At 41.3% G+C, this 18242-nt stretch overlaps 1 protein-coding gene across 1 annotated transcript in view; it reads left to right on the top strand.

Moving 5' to 3' along the window:
• Positions 1-228: 228 nt before the first annotated feature.
• The window catches only part of LOC149264970 (putative sugar phosphate/phosphate translocator At3g11320), a 53341-nt gene continuing 35327 nt past the window's right edge, over positions 229-18242 (top strand). The window contains exon 1 of the mRNA XM_089429045.1: positions 229-1122. Coding sequence (XP_089285171.1) covers positions 688-1122 — 435 coding nt within the window. The 5' untranslated portion in view covers positions 229-687. The remainder of the gene's footprint in view (positions 1123-18242) is intronic.

Below are 18242 nucleotides of genomic sequence, written 5' to 3'. Positions count from 1 at the left end.
GATGAAACTTGTACAAATAAATTTTAAAAGTCATATGATGGACAGTTTAAAAATAAAAACATCATAAAAAATTTCCTTGAGAGATAGAATCACCCGTCAAATTTAACCCCTGCTCAGGGTAGTTAGACTACGGCATAAGTTAATGATATCTATCCCAACCTAAACAGTGTAAACCCCAATACAACGATATTCACCCAATGCCGGACTTTTCCACATATTCGAGACCCCATTCTGTCGGTGAGATGGTACTTTGATGTAATATTTAACGCCGGCGGAAGGCCCTGGGTTCTGACAGGACGGGATGCAGAGAGGACGGCCCTTGCTACAGATTTATACTCAAACTCCAAACGCTTGCGCCTTAGTTGACCATCCTGCGTTATTAAAAGAAAAAGAAAAAAAAAAAATCAACAGAATAAGCAATCCGCGCAATGAGCGCGCAGAATAAACAACACCATTGAATCTTCTGCATGTTGCTTTGTCTTCCATGGAATTCATCCAAATTCATCATGACAGTATGCTCTTTCAATCCTCTAAAGAAGAAAAAAAAACGAATAAAACAAACGCCCACATCACAATTGAATCCGGTAGTCATGTAATTTGTTCAATGACGGGCCTTTTCAATCCCCGACCCTCCGGATAGTAATCAGAGAGCAATTTGGGGATTCTGAGGGATTGGCAGGGCAGGCAATGGCATCAGGTCTGTTCACAGTAGGGCTAGTAGGCGCTTGGTTCAGCGCCAACATCGGGGTCATCTTGCTGAATAAGTACCTGCTGAGCAACTATGGGTTTCGCTTCCCCCTATTCCTGACGATGTGCCACATGACCGCATGTTCTCTGCTCAGTTATCTGATCATAGTCTGGTTTAAGATTGTGCCCATGCAGCCGATTCGATCCCGGGAGCAGTTCACTAAGATCGCCACTCTCAGCGCCATTTTCTGTGCCTCTGTAGTGGGCGGCAATATATCCTTGCGTTTCCTGCCCGTCTCTTTCAATCAAGCGGTTGGGGCGACTACCCCGTTCTTCACTGCTGTGTTTGCCTTTCTCATAACAGTTAAGAGGGAGGCCTGGTTGACATATCTCACTCTCGTTCCTGTCGTTGCTGGCGTGATTATTGCTAGCGGGGTACTTAAATTTATTCTCTTTCCATTGATAATCTATTTCTTGCTATTGATTTCATTGGCTGAATCTTCACATGTATTGGGTTTCTGGATTTTTATGGAGAAATAGCCTAATAGTTCTATTTTGTTTTTTTTTGCAATTTTTGAGTTTTGCTTTCTACTATTTTGGAATCTAGTTTTACTAACTCTGGTTAATCTGCGGATCTGATGTATTCCATGGCAAATTTACTGCAGTCCCGTCTGTACTTTAAAAAGGCATTGGGTTTTGTTTACCGTTGCGTTTCTGTGCTTACTTTAATTGGGTTCCTGCACTGTTAGTTTGTACCCTGATGAAATATTATGGCTGATATCTATCGTCCCGATATGGACTGTATAGAGATCAATCATTTTTGTTATTGTAATGGATAGATTGTGATTATTGTAAATGTAATAGGGCTGGTGTAGACCTCCTAGATCACCCAAGTCATAAGTGTGAATGTAGCTACCTAATAAATATGGATTTACGTTTGATGTTTAAGCTTTGCCTGATCAAAATCTAAAGCATAATGTCTTAGTGAAGCCAACTTCAACAAATTAAGAAACGGGTCATACAACTTTCACATTGTGAAACCAACACATGAATGCCTCTTAAACCTCCCGTGGTTGCCGCCAATTATGAAAGCTATTTGATAGAAGCAAAATTGAAGTTGATGGCCCTGTCTATGGCAATATTAGGTAGTCATAACAGCTTTCCTCGGTGAATATTAACGTTGCACTAAGTTTTCAGGACAATGCATGGGGTGTTTCCCGGGATGTGTCCAGACACCTCCAAAATTTAAGAAATGGGATGGAAAACATTAAGTTCCTGGACATAGGAGACCTTGTCGAAAGTCCCCCCCCCACCCGCCCCAAAGCTATTTGATAGAAGCAAAATTGAAGTTGATGGCCCTGTCTATGGCAATATTAGGTAGTCATAACAGCTTTCCTCGGTGAATATTAACGTTGCACTAAGTTTTCAGGACAATGCATGGGGTGTTTCCCGGGATGTGTCTAGACACCTCCAAAATTTAAGAAATGGGATGGAAAACATTAAGTTCCTGGACATAGGAGACCTTGTCGAAAGTCCTCCCCCCCCCCCCAAAAAAAAAAAAAAATAATTAGAAACAATGACAAGTCACCGAGAATGAAATTATGAAATAAATGTTCACATTTGCTTTTTGCTTTAAGGTTTTAATATCTTTGTCTTAAAAAGATGAACTTTCTTAAGGCCATTGGGAAAACATTGTGGGGCTGTCCAAGTATTCCCCACTAAAGGAACCATTCCCTTTGCATCTCCCCTAGTTCCTCCAAAAGGGGCTATGGTGAAATGTTCCCATTGCGTCTCCCTAATCTTCCCCAAAAGCGGATGTGAGTAAACGTTCTCCTTGCACTTCACTGAGTTTCATCCAAAGGGGCGTGTGGGGAAACGTCTTCCACTGAAAAAGGGAATGCTCCCCTTGCATCTTCCCAGGTTTCCCCAAAAGGAGGATGCGGGGAAACGTCTCCCACTGAGAAGGGAAATGTTCCCCTTGCATCTCCCCAAGTTTCCCTAAAAGGGGGACATGGGGAAACACTCTCCATGCACTTCACTGAGTTTCGCCAAAAGGAGATGTAGGAAAACATTCTGCTTGCACTTTTTCGAGTTACCCAAAAGGAGGATGTAGGGAAACGCTCCCTTTGCACCTCTCCAAGTTTCCCCAAAAGGCGCATGGGGGGAAAGTTACGTGCCCCATTCATTTTCCCTGTCCCAAAAATTGGGGGAGTGTATTTCTGTATAACAGAGATAAATACTGATAAAGTATCAAATGAGCATGGTGGGTTCTCAACAAGTCGACTCAATTGACATTCTGATCAAAACTCATACCATTAGGGTCAAATTTGTTGGGTCAACAAATCTCCATTTTGGGTTTGCTGAGTTGTTGGTTAGTCCGAGTCAAGTGACTTCGTGACAAACACTAGGAGTTAGAGAAGCTAATGACAGATATCCCAGTCCTTAGAATCTCCTTGGGAAGACCAATCTAAAATTCTCAGCTAGATATTCATGATCCCAATGGACAACTTAGTAACATGAAATTGCAGTTCTAACATACATTGAACCCAGATATTCATTGTCCCAACTGACAACATGGTAAAATGAAATTGTAGTTCTTAGCATACATTGGGTTCAACAGTCAACTCTTGACTAAGACTGGGAGCATTCCAGAAGCTGGTTATAATAGGCTGGACTTCAGTGCCTCTTGACTAAGATTAGGTGCATTCAAGCAGATGGTTATAATAGACTTAACATCAATGTTAGTGTAGCAGATACGTTTTATACTTAACTTCAGCGCTAGTGTAGCATATAATCTGTTTCTTGAATCTCTGATTGGTAGAGTTCGAAGTGTCTCTCTATCATTGTAACTCCAGGCCGCTCATTTGAACAAGTCCACATGCCATGAACTTGTTTGTATTTTGCTGCATTGTTGGAGCTATAAGCTGCCTTCTGATTATAATTCTTTATTATAGGCTTAAGCTGCGTTTTGGAATGAAGCACTGTGTGGTTGATTACTGAAATTACTTATGCACTAAGTAACCTGACACGTGGATTCGGGATTCGTTGGATACGGTGATTTGAGTGTCAGATTTGGACACGTTGACCCCCCGGAACATTACACGTTCGGATACGTTATATATTATTTTATTAAAAATATATATATTAAAAATTAGATATTTCTTACACAAATTCTCATTCATGATACAAATTCATTGATTTCAAACATAGATCTTCATCTAGATGTAAGTTTTACTGTTTACAAAGTAAGTTAGTAACATTATAGCATGCATAGTACATACAAAATTCAAATACAATTGTAATTTGTGACATGTCACATGAATGATAAATGATAAATTCTAAATTCATAAATGATAATACATATTCAATTCATCAATGATCCGATAGGAGAAAGACAAGATAGTAAGATAAAAACACTGAGAACTATAGTTTTCTCATTAAGTTATCAAAATCAAAATGTGTTATATAGGTTGTGCAATGGCAATGGCAAATAGAAATAGAAAATGCAAAACAACTACAAGTATACAAGCCTCAAGGCATTTGGTAGTTCATGACTCATGAGTCGTCAATCCTCATAGTCATCATCAAAATCAACATCATTGTCCTCATCATCATGGTCACCACTGCTCTCCTCTGCTGCATCCTCCTCCCCTGTGTCCAAAGTCGTCTCTGCATCTGCTGGTGTGGAGGATGACCCCTCTACAATATCACCATCATCGAATCTATTAGGCTCTAGCATTGGATCATTGAGATCCATGTTGGCTAATGCCAACTCAACATTGTTGTCTAGACCCATATCATCAGGAAAGACATCACACATCTTTGTCTTTCCCTTCAACCACTCTTCCCTCTGCCTGTAAATAAGACGAAGGTTGGTGTGCACATACACCATTGTCTCCGCCCTGGACTGCTCAAGCCTGCTCTTCTTAACACTCTACAAATTCCCATATGTGCTCCAATTCCTTTTGCAACAAGAGGATGAAGTCACCTGAGAGAGGAGCCTCATGGTTAACTATTGTAGAGGAGAGCTTGTTGCCCCATGATTTGCCCACCAAGAATAGGGATTCTTAGCCCCCCTGTCTCTAATCAGATCATGTCCTGCAAATCGACCAGTGCCAGTGGAAAACTTTGCAAAGGCATGCTCCACCTCATCAAGCAATGCTCTATCCTAAAAAACCTTCCTGAATGCGTCTTTCCTCCCCTATGAGATTTCACCATCCATGTGAGGAGGGAATTTGCGGGAAGGCCCACCATTCAACCACTCATGGCTGTAGTATTTTGGGTTCAATGAGTGAGCCAAACAATGTAAAGGTGTGCAATTCTTGTCCCATATACTGACAAGAATATCCTGTATAGTACCACAGAAGGCCTCTGGTGATGTCTCATACTCGGGGCACTCACTCTGTAAAATAAGGCTCCTCACAGACTCAATCATGGAATCCCATCCCTCATAAACTTCTCATAGGATGGGTTGGTCTGTATCTACAAATTGAAGCAAAGAAATGATAGGGTCCATGATCTGAATAAGTAGATCTACCCTCTCCCACCAAGCATCATCTAGCACTGTGTCCTTCACTCTTTTAGAGGCTACTTGATCTGTCTTTCTCCAAAAAGACCAAGACTTTGAAATAACCATGGCCCCAAGAGTGGTCTTGACCTCCCTCAACCTCTTCAACATGATGAATGAAGAGGCAAACCATATATCGCAATCTTCAACAATGATAGATTGATGTATTCTTTGTAGATAGTGAGGGCATTTGTATGATTTTGTACAAAGTTACGGATATGCCGTGCATCGTCAATAATGTTACCAATCCAAAGCACATTAGAAGCAATGGATTCTAGTGCTAAGTTCAATGAATGGACAATGCAAGGTGTCCAAAACACTTGTGGATATTTAGCTTCCACAATCATGCCAACAACCTTGCAAATAGGTGCATTATCTGTAATGATTTGCACATAAGAATCAACACCTACATCTTCAATAACTTTAATAAACAACTCACCCATATATTGTACATCCTTGTATTCTCCAAGTGTATCCACTGCTTTCAAGAAAATTAGACCATTCAAGGACGACACCATGAAGTTGATGATTGGGTGCCATGCTGGATTTGTCCATCCATCAGAAACAATGCTAACCCTAGATGTTGGCCATGATGTTTTAATAGGCTCAAGCATTTTTTGCACCTCTTTTTTTGCCTTCGTCAACAATGTGGTTCTAAGCTTCTCTGAACCAGGAGGCACATACCATGATGGAGCCCCTTGAGTTAGAGCTCGACACATCTCAATAATAGGGGTGAGCGTGCAACATTAAAGGATATGAAGTTTTGATAGGAAAAAGGCAATGGTGAGATCAATCTCTTCCCGTTTCTCCTTTTGAAAAATCTTGTCCATTGGACCAAGTGAAATTGCCTTTCTTTTTGCTGCTTGTCTCCCACTAGAACTCTCAAATGGGAATTTGTTGCTGCCTTTCCTCAAAAATGGAAGGGGGTCATCATTCTTGGTTTTTTTATTTTTTATTTTGCAACCACATTTGCCATACCAACATTGAACTCTCTTTCCATTTCTTTCCTTTTTTGTAAAGGAACTTTTGCACAATTTCCAACTCCACAACCTGGTAAAGCCAACAAATGACCTTTCACACAGAAATATGTGCTCGTGAAAGTACTGTGGCAAAAGTTGCATCTCCAATTCACATTGCCTCCTCCCTTCACCTTGCTGTTTGGCCCTTTTTTTCTTGTGACATATTTCCACAAGGGATATTTCTCAATGTTACCTTTAGGAGGAAGTCTTTCCTCAACATTACTTGCAATAGAGGGAATACTTGTAGCAGACTCTGATGAAATTGGGGGAGGAGGGGCATCTCCAATGGGGACATTCTTCCCCTTCCTTTGCCCCTTCCTTGTTGCCCTTGATTGAGCCATGAATACTATAAAAAAATAAACCAAAAATGCACAAATTTGTAAAAGAAATGCATATGCAAACTGTTGTAATACAAATGCAAAAAAATAGAGAGGAAATGCACTTACCTGTTGCTTGAATCTCCTTGAAAACGCTCCCACACCCTTTGCTCCTTGCTCCAAACCCCTCACAGCAAACCCACAACAAACCTACTGCAAAGGAGAGAAGTGAAAATGATAAAAAGAACAACAAATTTCGCCTTTTTTAGGCAGCGTAGGTCACTTTTTCTGGATTCGTGTCCGGAAATCGGGACACAATGTAGATTCGATCATGTCCCAATTGGACACGATGTGTCCCGATTTCCGGACACGAATTGTGTCCGATTCGCTGGATTCGGGACACGTCGGCCTATTTCAACGAATTCGGTTTTAGAGCTTATGCATCATAAGTGCTAAGTTGTTCTTTCAATATGAGTATTGTTACGTGTATTTTAATTGTTCATTGACGAACTGAATCACTTCTGATTATTCTAATTCTAAGCTGACCTTTGGAGAAGAGCCCATTCATGTGTATTTTAATTACTGTTTGATGAATAGCTTTTGTTCTCCATCAACGTAGTTCAAAGGTAACCTGTATTTTAATTGTTCATTGACTAACTGAATCATTTCTGACCATTCTAATTCTAAGCTGACCTTTGGAGAAGAGCCCATTCATGTGTATTTTAATCACTGTTTGATGAATAGCTTTTGTTTTCCATCAACATAGTTCAAAGGTGTCTTATGGAGACAAGCAGTAGTGTCTTGTGGACATTTTGAGATGCGTTAACAAGTTAAAAATCCTATGGTGATAATTCTTCCATATGGAACGACACCCATTTGTTTTGTGCCTAACCACAAAATCTGTATTAGATTATATGCACATGAGCTATTTTGTGTGGATGCTCCTTATTTTGGAATAAGGTTATTGTTAAAATTGGCAACTAGGGCCAAATTCCACTTTGAATAGCTCATTTGATGGAGATAATTATTGCATTGAATTCCTCTTTTCAAGAGGACCAAAATTGACGTAAAGATCATTAAATTTGGATAAGCATAAATGTGTTTTTGAATTTATGCTCACACATGTGCAAATTGTCAAAGTCGGCGACATCATCATGTAGGCTCGTGAAGCCCAAGACACGTGTCACTTCACCCTCAACGACTTGTATAAATATGAGACACCTCAAGCCTCATTTGGTATCATCTAATCTCACACATTCTTCTCTCTCCTCATCTGATTGGTTCATACAACTTATTGGGCATCTCTTTTCCTCACGTGTGGCAGTAGAAGGATGAATTACAGGGCCAAAATTGCAAAGTCTATTGCAAGTTTGGCCAGCGTTGACCAAGGGTGTTTTGACCACATGTTAGGGCCCAACCCTAACCCCTTTATTTATGTAATAAACCCAATAGGGTCAAGTCATAGTCATAGTTAGTTAAAGAGTCAATAAAGCCTGTATTAATAATTGTAAGTGGTTAACCCGCATTTAAGAAAGGGACCACAAATAGTTGCAAATGGGCCATAATTAATAAATAAAGTGGTTAACCCATGTTCTGCAAAGGATCACTATTCGTTAGGTTGTTGTAGGTCATTTAGCTATAAATAGTCGTAGTTAGAAGGGAAAGATCATCGATTCTTATCTTGTAATCGAGCTTTGCTCTGCTGGAGGTTGCCCCCTTGAAGAGGCAAGTGAACATTGCTTTTATCTCTGAATAATAAAATACTTGCTGTTTTTCTCATTTTATTTTGTGTTTTGGGTTGTATTTCTTCGCATATTTGGTATTCTGGAATTTCTTGCAGATCAAGAGCATAACAAGTGGTATCAGAGCACTTTCCAGGGCTGTGGTACCTCCATTTTTGCAATTTTTTTTTAGGCTAGAGATGTGTTTTGGCGTCTTTAAACCACAGGATCTGTCGTTGAGTGCATAAACCTGCGGATTTTGGGAGGCATGCACGTAGGAAATACAAGAGGTGGTCACGCTTGTTGGACTCCCTTGTGACCCATGTGGGTACCCCTTCGAGTAGTAGCACATTAGACAAAACCGTGCACAGACTACACTCCACGTACCCTCTGGGTATATTAGAAGCCCCCTAGGCTCACCTGAAACCTCGCCTTAGATAAGTCATCGACCGTCTTGCTGCTACAGTACACTGAGAACAACACTCAGGGAGATTACTCACACGTACGATAGGGTAGTCAGGTAGTACAACTAAGGGTACGGTTGATCCTCCTTAGTTAGTGCCCTGAAAGATTGGGCCGAGTACTATTGATGGACCCGTATGTTGCGATCTGTAGCACCTGACACTCCTTTGTGACCATAGTTCCCTCGGCTCTCTAAAGATCGCCCATTATCTTATCTGCCAGATCAGATCCACCAGTTGGGGTTCTACCGCCGCAGTACAATTCAGATCTAGCAGTTGGGGTTCTGTCGCCGCCACACCAATCAGATCCACTAGTTGGGGTTCTACCGCCGCAGTAAAATTCAGATCTAGCAGTTGGGGTTCTGTTGCCGCCACACCAATCAGATCCACCAGTTGGGGTTCTGTTGCCGCCACACCAATCAGATCCACCAGTTGGGGTTCTGTCGCCGCAGTACAACTCACATTCAGCAGTTGGGGTTTTGCAGGTAGATCTGACGCTCTGCGCAGTGAAGCTTGTTGCTGCTATAGTCTGGGCCCAATTTTCACAGGACATTGGGCAGGATCAAGTTTTCTGGATTTTGGCCACTACAGTATTGATTCGCAGGGAGTTAGTTTTACTCTGTTTGGTAAAAAAAAAAAAAAGTCCGAGTCCTCCTTGGGACGCTTACAAGAGACTTAGCCCATAAGATTCAGGGCGATGAGCTGATCGTAGTGGTACCACTCACGGGTCAGCCTCATTTTTCGGGCGGTCCCAAACTTTTTCGGATGACTTCTAGTGATCGAGATCTGTGTAGGGTAGAAACCAGAGCTCAAGTCATGGCCAATGAGAAGATTGAGCACCTTGAATCAAGGTTGGATTCGTTCAAGGAACAATTGGACGCCATTTCAAAACTGCTTCAACTAATCACCAAGAGCATGGCGGGGTATCATCAGGAGGTGCATAGTATTGATGAACACCTCGAAGGAGAATCTAGCCATCATATTCACTTCCATGGAAATCACCAACATTCCCACCCTCGGCCACCCAAGCTGGACATGTATAAATTTGATGGCTCTAATCCGGCAGTATGGGTAGCACAAATGGAACAATATTTCACCCTGAATGATATCCGCGATGATCAAACTAAACTACGTGTGGGAGCCCTTTACTTGGACCAAGAAAGATGGCAATGGTGGCAGTGGCATGTGAAATGTTATCTCGGGAACATAACATGGCAGGTGTTCTCAAAAGCCCTTTGTGATCGCTTTGACCGAGAATCTAATTTTTTGGGCTGTCTCACTAAGCTCCGATAGACAGGCACAGTAAAAGACTACATTGCAGCCTTTGAGACATTGGCCTTCAGAACAGAAGGTCTAGGAGATGAATTCTACTTGGAGTGTTTCATCAGTGGTCTCAAAGAATCCATCCAAGCACATGTCCGGATGCACCACCCACCTACATGGATAGATGCTTGCAAAAAGGCTGTCGAGGTAGAACTTGCCTTAGCTGCCCAGTCTACTCGTCCAAATTTCGTAGCCAAGGGGCGTTCCACCCAGGCTCAGGGCCCTACCCAAACACTTAAGGTTCAAAAGGTGTCTCCAGCAGAAATGGCTGAAAGAAGAAAACAAGGATTGTGCTACTACTGTGATGACAAATACTCCCTGGGGCATAAATGCAAGGAACCAAAATTCTTTCAAATTGATGTTACTGATCACAGCTCATTTGAGGAAGCCCCACCCCTTGGGGGGCCAAAGGATGAAGTTGAGGAAACCCAGCAGGACAATGATCTCACAGCTACGCCAAATGAACCAGTTATCTCGCTACATGCTTTGGCGGGCATTTCTGCACCCCAAACTCTCAAAATTAGAGGCTTTCTTAAACATCGCCCTATAGTAGTATTGATTGATAGTGGCAACACTCATAACTTTATCCATAAGTGGGTCGCCAAAGCTGTTCATTGTTTTGTAAGAGCAGCCTCTAATTTCCAGGTCCTAATTGTTGATAGGGGGACAATGAAATGTGAAGGCCGCTGCGAAAATATTAAACTTCAAATGGGAGACTACCACCTAAAGACCCACATGTTTGCGATTAACATGAGTGGTTGTGACATTGCCTTGGGTGTTGAAAGGATCGAGTAGTTATATCGCCGACATCCACCCTCAAAATTCGCATTTTGGCAAAGTTGCACTCATCTCCCACTGCAGGTCATGCAGGCTTTCAGAAGACTTATGCTTACACTCGTCGTCCTTTCTTTTGGATGGGCATGAAAAATGACATTCTTACTTTTGTAGCTGAATGTGATGTGTGTCAACGCCAAAAAGGAGAAACAATTAAGTTACTAGGAACCTTACAACCATTGCCAATCCCTGCCTCCGTCTGGACAGATGTTTCTATGGATTTCATTACTGGTCTTCCAAAGTCGGGCAACAAATCCGTCATCATGGTGGTTGTGGACAAACTTTCTAAATATGCTCATTTTTGCACTCTACCCCACCCATTTACCCTCCCTTTGGTGGCTCGAGCTTTCATGGACCAGATCTTCAAACTGCATGGCATGCCAACTTCCATTGTGTCTGATCATGACCCGACTTTCACCAACAACTTTTGGTAGGAACTTTTCAATCTACAAGGCACCCAACTCCAACTAAGTACTGCCTATCATCCCCAAACTGATGGTCAAACTGAATCAGTCAACAAATGTTTGGAGACATACCTAAGGTGCTTCACTTTAGAAAATCAACATCAATGGGTACAGTGGCTACCTTTAGTTGAATGGTGGTATAATACTAACTATCATGAAGCCACCACGATGACTCCATATAAAGCAGTGTATGGCCAACTTCCACCTTCACCTATTTCTTATATCCCTGGATGCTCTAAGGTGCAAGCAGTTGATCAACTCCTATAGAACTGTGTCGCCATGCTACCTCATCTTAAAGATAATCTCCATTAAGCTCAGAATCGAATGAAGCAACAGGCAGACCAACATCGTTCAGAGCGCACATTTAAAGAAGGGGATCAGGTATTCCTGCGATTGCAACCATATAAGCAAACATCACTCAAAGAAAAGGGCTGCCAAAAATTAGCTCCATCTACAGACATTATCAAATACTTCAGCGCATTGGAGCAGTAGCCTACAAGTTGGCCTTGCCACCAACTTCAAAAATCCATCCAATGTTCCATGTATCATGCCTCAAGAAAGTGGTGGGGAACAATTGCAGAATTCAAACCAGTCTACTCGAATTGGATGAGGAAGGTTCACTTTGGCTCCAACCTGAACAAGTCCTCGATATTCGTGAAAGACATCTGCGCGGCCGCACGATCAAGGAAGTCCTCGTCAAGTGGAAAGACACCTCTCCAGAAGATGCGACCTGGGAACCAACCACTATTCTTCAGTAGTTTCCGCAGCTTCAGCCTTGAGGACAAGGCTGCTTTTGATGGGGGAGGGCATGTTAGGGTCCAACCCTAACCCATTTATTTATGTAATAAACCCAATAGGGTCAAGTCATAGTCATAGTTAGTTAAAGAGTCAATAAAGCCCGTATTAATAATTGTAAGTGGTTAACCCATATTTAAGAAAGAGACCACAATTAGTTGCAAATGGGCCATAATTAATAAATAAAGTGGTTAACCCATGTTATGCAAAGGACCACTAGTTGTTAGGTTGTTGAAGGTCATTTAGCTATAAATAGTCGTAGTTAGAAGGGAGAGATCATCAAGTCTTATTTTGCAATCAAGCTCTGCTCTGCTGGAGGTTGCCCCCTCGAAGAGGCAAGTGAACATTGATTTTATCTCTGAATAATAAAATAATCGTTGTTTTTCTCATTTTATTCTGTGTTCTGGGTTGTATTTCTTCGTATATTTGGCATTCTGGAAATTCTCGCAGGTCAAGAGCATAACACCACATTTGATTACGACTTTTGGGTCAGAATTTTGTTTTTGGCAGGCTGCATTTATTAGCATATGAACCGAGGCATTATGTTGACTTTGACTGTAGACCAATCACAGGGTTGATTGCAAGCCTAATTGCAGAGTTTGACCAAGTTTGACCGTTGTTTTCATGACTGTTTTGGGCTGACTTTGACCACCTTAGAAGGCGAGTTTGACTAGGTATGACAGAGCTACTTTGAGGATAGTTTGTTGTTGCTTTGACCAACATTGACTTTCTGGTTAGCGTTGTTGACTATTGCAGAAAATTTCAGATTTGATAGGGCTACTTTGATCATCATTTGGCAAGTCAATTTTGACTTTATTGTACTCTGTCTCTCTCTGTGTTGAAAATTTGATATAATAATAAAAAGAATTGATCAAAGGGTTTTCCCCATATTGGGGTTTTCCTTGGCATTTGCCAAATCTGGTGTTTTTTTGTCTTGGCTTGTCTTCTGCATTTTGTTATTCATGTTCTATATACAGTTACTATCAATGTGATTTATGGTTAATATGATTGCTATTAGAAACTAAATTGGAAATTGTCATTGGGCTGCTAAAAGGACATTGAAGTAATTGTGCTAAGCATAAAACATACCATTGTTAACTAAAATTAACATGGTATCAGAGCCCAGGTGAAGACAAAGCCCAAGCAAGAGAGAGAAAAGCACTCACTAAGAGACATCTGTTAGTCAAGGACAAGCCTCAATGGCTTCTACATCTTACTTCAACACTGAGGATAAGCTCAATGACAAATTTGACTATCATGCATGGAAAATGACTTTGGACTTGACTTTGGATGAGCATGATACAATGGACTATGTGCAGGGAAAAGTGGTGGAGTCTCCTTCAAATGCACCGGTTGCTGCTAAGACAAAGTATAGAAAATGTGACGTCAAAGTTAAGAAAGTTATCATTGACTCCATTCAAAAGCATTTGGTTGCTTATATTTCTGATTTGGAAACATCTAAGGAGATGCATGATAAGCTGGTTGGGATGTTCAAACTCAAAGTAAACAATGCAAATCAAATCCTCTTTCTCAAAAACAAGTTGAAGGACATCAAGATGGATAAAGAGGAGTCTATCTAATCCCTACTTCATGAGAATAACTAAAATCAAGAATGATCTACTATCTATTGGAGAAGTTATTGCTGACAGGGAGCTCACTCTCATTGCACTTGGAGGTCTTCCAAGACCTTGGGATGTATTTGTCACCATTATTCTCAACAACAACATGATACTTGGTTTTGATGAATTATGGGCTAGATGCACTCAAGAGGAGACGAGGACGATGGAGAGAGACAAGCCCTCAAATGAAAATGAACCTACAACATTCCTCGCTCATGCAAAAATGAAGAATAATGATGTTCTAAGGAGACAGGGTCAAGGATTCAAGGAAGGAAGAAAAGGAAGGTGCTACAATTACAACAAGTTCGGCCATTATGCTAGAGAGTGTCCTCTCAAGAAGAATATTCCAAGGGATGATGACAACAACAACCACAACAATTTCAAAGGCAATGGCAATTAAAGTGACAAAAGGTTCAACAACAAAGAAAAGAGGAATGCTCTCGCTGCTCGAAATGGAAATGGTCGACCTCCCAAAAGGACAAGAAATGCCAGGTATGATGAAAGTAATGTTGTAGAAAAACAAAATGAGTTTTATCTTATTTCTGCTCTATCTACTGCCTCTCCTTCAGATACTTTGGATCATTGGTTGATTGATAGTGGAGCCTCAAGGCACTTCACTGGATACAAAGAGGCCCTCTCAAATTTGGTTGAAAAGAAGACTAATTTGAAGATCATACTTGGAGATAATGCCACCTACCCCGTGAAAGGGATAGGCACTATCACTCTTCACTTGAATCAAGGTCAAACCATTCATCTACAAGAAGTATTGTATGTGCCCGATTTGAAGAAGAACTTGGTGTCTATTTCAACGATGGAAGATAAACGCTTCAAGGTAGCATTTGTTGATGGAAAGGTACGTATTTGGTAAGGAAACCCTAAAGATGCATTTACTCTTGGGTTTAGGGTTCATGGTTTCTATCAAGTTGGAGGAAGTCCTTTGGGAGCTTTGGCAAGCGATATTTCACTTCAATTTGAGCTATGACACTGAAGATTTGCCCATTTACATTACAAAGCCTTACTGGATAAGGAAGATGGTCACAGGGATGTCCGAGTTTAACATAAACCATGAAGGTGTTTGTCAAGGTTGTGCAACTGGGAAACATACAAAGGGACCATTCCCTTCTAGTGAGAGCAACACAATCAATATTCTTCAATTGGTCCATTATGACCTGTCTGGTATGTTACCCATAACATCGTTGGGAGGATACTTATATTATGCAATCTTTGTGGATGAGTACTGTTGCAAAACATGGATCTATTTCTTGAAGAGGAAGGATAAAGTGTTCAAATGGTTCTATTCTTTCAAAGTGTTGGTGGAAAATCAAATAGGCAAGAAGATCAAGATATTGAAGACCGACAATAGAACAGAGTATGAATCAAATGAATTCAATGACTTTTGCATAAAGGTTGGCATTAAGAGGGAGACAATTATCTCATAAACTCCCCAGAAGAATGGCATTGCTCAAAGGAAGAATCGAACAATCATGGAAGCCATGCGTGCCATGCTTCACAATCAAGGCCTACCAAAGTTTTTATGGGGAGAAGCTGCCAACATTGTTGTATAGTTCAAAATAGGAGCCCGCATCAAGCATTGGATTTCAAGACACTCGAAGAAGTCTCTACTGGTAAGAAACCTGATGTTTCTCATTTTAGAATCTTTGGTTGTCTAGTATATTTTCATGTGCCTAAAGAAGAGGAATAAGTTGGAAGCTTCTGGGATGTTAATTTTAGGTATGTTATATGCTTAGAGCAATTTATTTAAATTTTCACAGTTAGCTCAATATCTTTTCCAGATTAGCAATCACATCAGCATTAAAGTAAATTGCAGATAGAACATAAACATAGATCGCAGAAGACAAGCCAAGACAAGAGGACACAAGATGTGGCGCTAGCCAGGGACAAACCCTAATGTGGGGAACCCTTGATCTATTCTTCTTATATGTTCTTCAATACTTAAGCAAAGAGATAGCGAGAGAGAGAGAGAGTACATTTACAATAGAAGTCAACACTTTGACTTATCTAGATAAGAGCATAGATCATCTCTAAGAAGATGATATGTGAGATCATTTGAAGACATGTTGCTTCAATTGATTCTCCAAGGTGACTCCTTCACTTGTCATTGTGTTGAATCTCGTCATCATGCTGCACCTCACCGTGCTGCACCATGCTGCACCCATCATCACTATGTTGCATCTCATCATGCTTCACCAATCATGACTGTACCATGTACTTGCTGCACCAAGCATCATTGCTGTCCAAGTACTATTTCTGCACCATGTACTTGCAACACCTTGCTGTTGCTGCTATCCCATTGTGCCACTGCTGCACAATGTCATTGCTGTCCCATCATAGTTCTGTCCCAACATGCTGTGTCCCATCATTGTTCTGAAGTTGATTATGTTGCCACACAGCTGTCCCAAGTGGTATGCTGAACCATGTTGACACACAACATGTCTCATGTGCTTGCAGCACCATGCTTGCCTTTGATCTGAAAATGAAGATCTTAGATTACTTTTAAGGTATTACAGACTCATATGCATGGATTTGTCTATACTACTTAGTGCAATGGATCAATAAGATTGCGAATAATATAGACAATGAGCAATTAGAGAAACATAATAGACAAACACACATAAACACAACAAATTTAATATGGAGTTCACCAAAACTCTTGGGCTACGTCTCCTGGTCCATCCTTCAGTGGTGGCCTCTCTATTATGTCTTCAAGAGTAGAATTTTACAAAGTGTGAGCTCAAATTGAGTCTCAACACAACAGATGCAAACAACGTGTGTTTTGCTTGAATCCCTCAAGTCTCTCTGAGTACACAAACTCTTTATTTCACTCTCTGTCTCTGTTTTCTCTTTGTCTCAGTACTGCCTGTCTCTGTCTTTGTTAGTCTGTGGCTTTAAAGCCAATCGGTGCTATCTGTTCGTTTCCCCTTCTCGAGTTCTCTGGCTCTCGGCCTCTGTCCACTCGAATCCACTTCTGAGCGTTAGCAATCATGGCATAATGTCTTCAGGGGAGGTGGCCACTCGAGCCTTTGAAATCCCCAAAAATAGCGTTCTCTGTTTACACAGAGAAACACTGTAAAACACGGGAAAAATCCGCCAAATCACTGTTTATCGGACTTCAAATATTATGAATTCCGCCATATATTCCATTGGATCCGCCTTTAAATCGCCATCGCAAGTAATCTTTGATCAACGACTGTTATTGATTTCAAGTGGCTAACGCGCATGAAGATTACCCGCCCGAAAAGGGTTGTTTTCTCTCTCCGGCGCCTAGCCACGTGGTAGCCAGTGTATGGGCTCGGGCGGAGCCCGACCAAAACCACTTACCGCCTATGACCCGCCTCAAATCCCACTCGTTTCAGAACTTAAAACATATATTTTTGCGTCTAAAAACCCTTTCGGGTCCATTAAATCGCCCAAAATTGCGTTTCCCTTGGTTTTCGTTTATTTAACGAAAACAAAATTTTACATTGAAAAAGCCCTTTTTACGGATCTCAAAATATATCAAATATCATTTATAATCCCATTAGGTCCGGCTATCGCGAGCCATATGTATATCGGCCCTACTCCTTTGTGTTACTCCGATGCGATATGGCGATATCGCAATCGCACATCGCATAAGCCCCAGGCTGTTGGTAAGCGTTCCTTTGCATTGTGCCGACGTGATATTGCGATTCAACTTGGGCCGTCGATCTATGTGCTTGATCGACGGTCCTCGTTGACCCGCACTGATCGCGATTGCAACTGTCATATAGTCACCTCCAATAGCCTCCGCTAATTGCGATATGCCGATCGGATCTGGACCGTTGATCGGCCAGATCCGACGGCTCCTGTGAATCACTGTCTAAGCCTCTGATAGACCTGTTTTTCACTGTTTTTTGTGTTTTTCGCTTTCGATAGTGTAATCCACCATTTTTAAAGGTTCATCCTTTTGCGATAATTTTGATTTTTAAATACTTAGAGGGTTTCTTGAATCCATTTTGGGTCACGTTTTCCCATTGAAAAAGCTTTTGGACCACCAAAAGTTGGTTTTTAAGCATTGATCAAGTGAGGATAAAGCTTCTTCACTTGTCCAATTTCTATCCATCGTGCACTGCTTGGTTTTGAACTTTTGAGTCCAATTCCGAGGTACTCAACATCCCTTCTGTGCATAGTGCTCACCTTCCTGTCGAGAACTGTATCTTCCTGCAACTCATTGAGATATTCAGGCAACAGATCATCAATAGAAGGCAATTGACTTTGTTCTTCGGGATCTTCAACCAATGAAGGTTCAAACAGTCTCAAGTTCTCTGCATTAATTACTGAATAGATGTGCATGTAAGTTGGCAAATCAAGGCGAAAAGCGTTCTCACCAATTTTCTCAAGTATCTTGAAAGGCCCATACCTTATTGGTTTCAGCTTCTTACCTTCACCTTGCATTCTG

This window comes from Pinus tabuliformis, chromosome 6 (assembly GCF_031772625.1).
Source record: "Pinus tabuliformis cultivar Carrire ecotype Pingquan chromosome 6, CPIR1, whole genome shotgun sequence".
Classification (NCBI taxonomy): domain Eukaryota; kingdom Viridiplantae; phylum Streptophyta; class Pinopsida; order Pinales; family Pinaceae; genus Pinus; species Pinus tabuliformis.
This window is presented reverse-complemented; position numbering and strand designations above follow the sequence as displayed.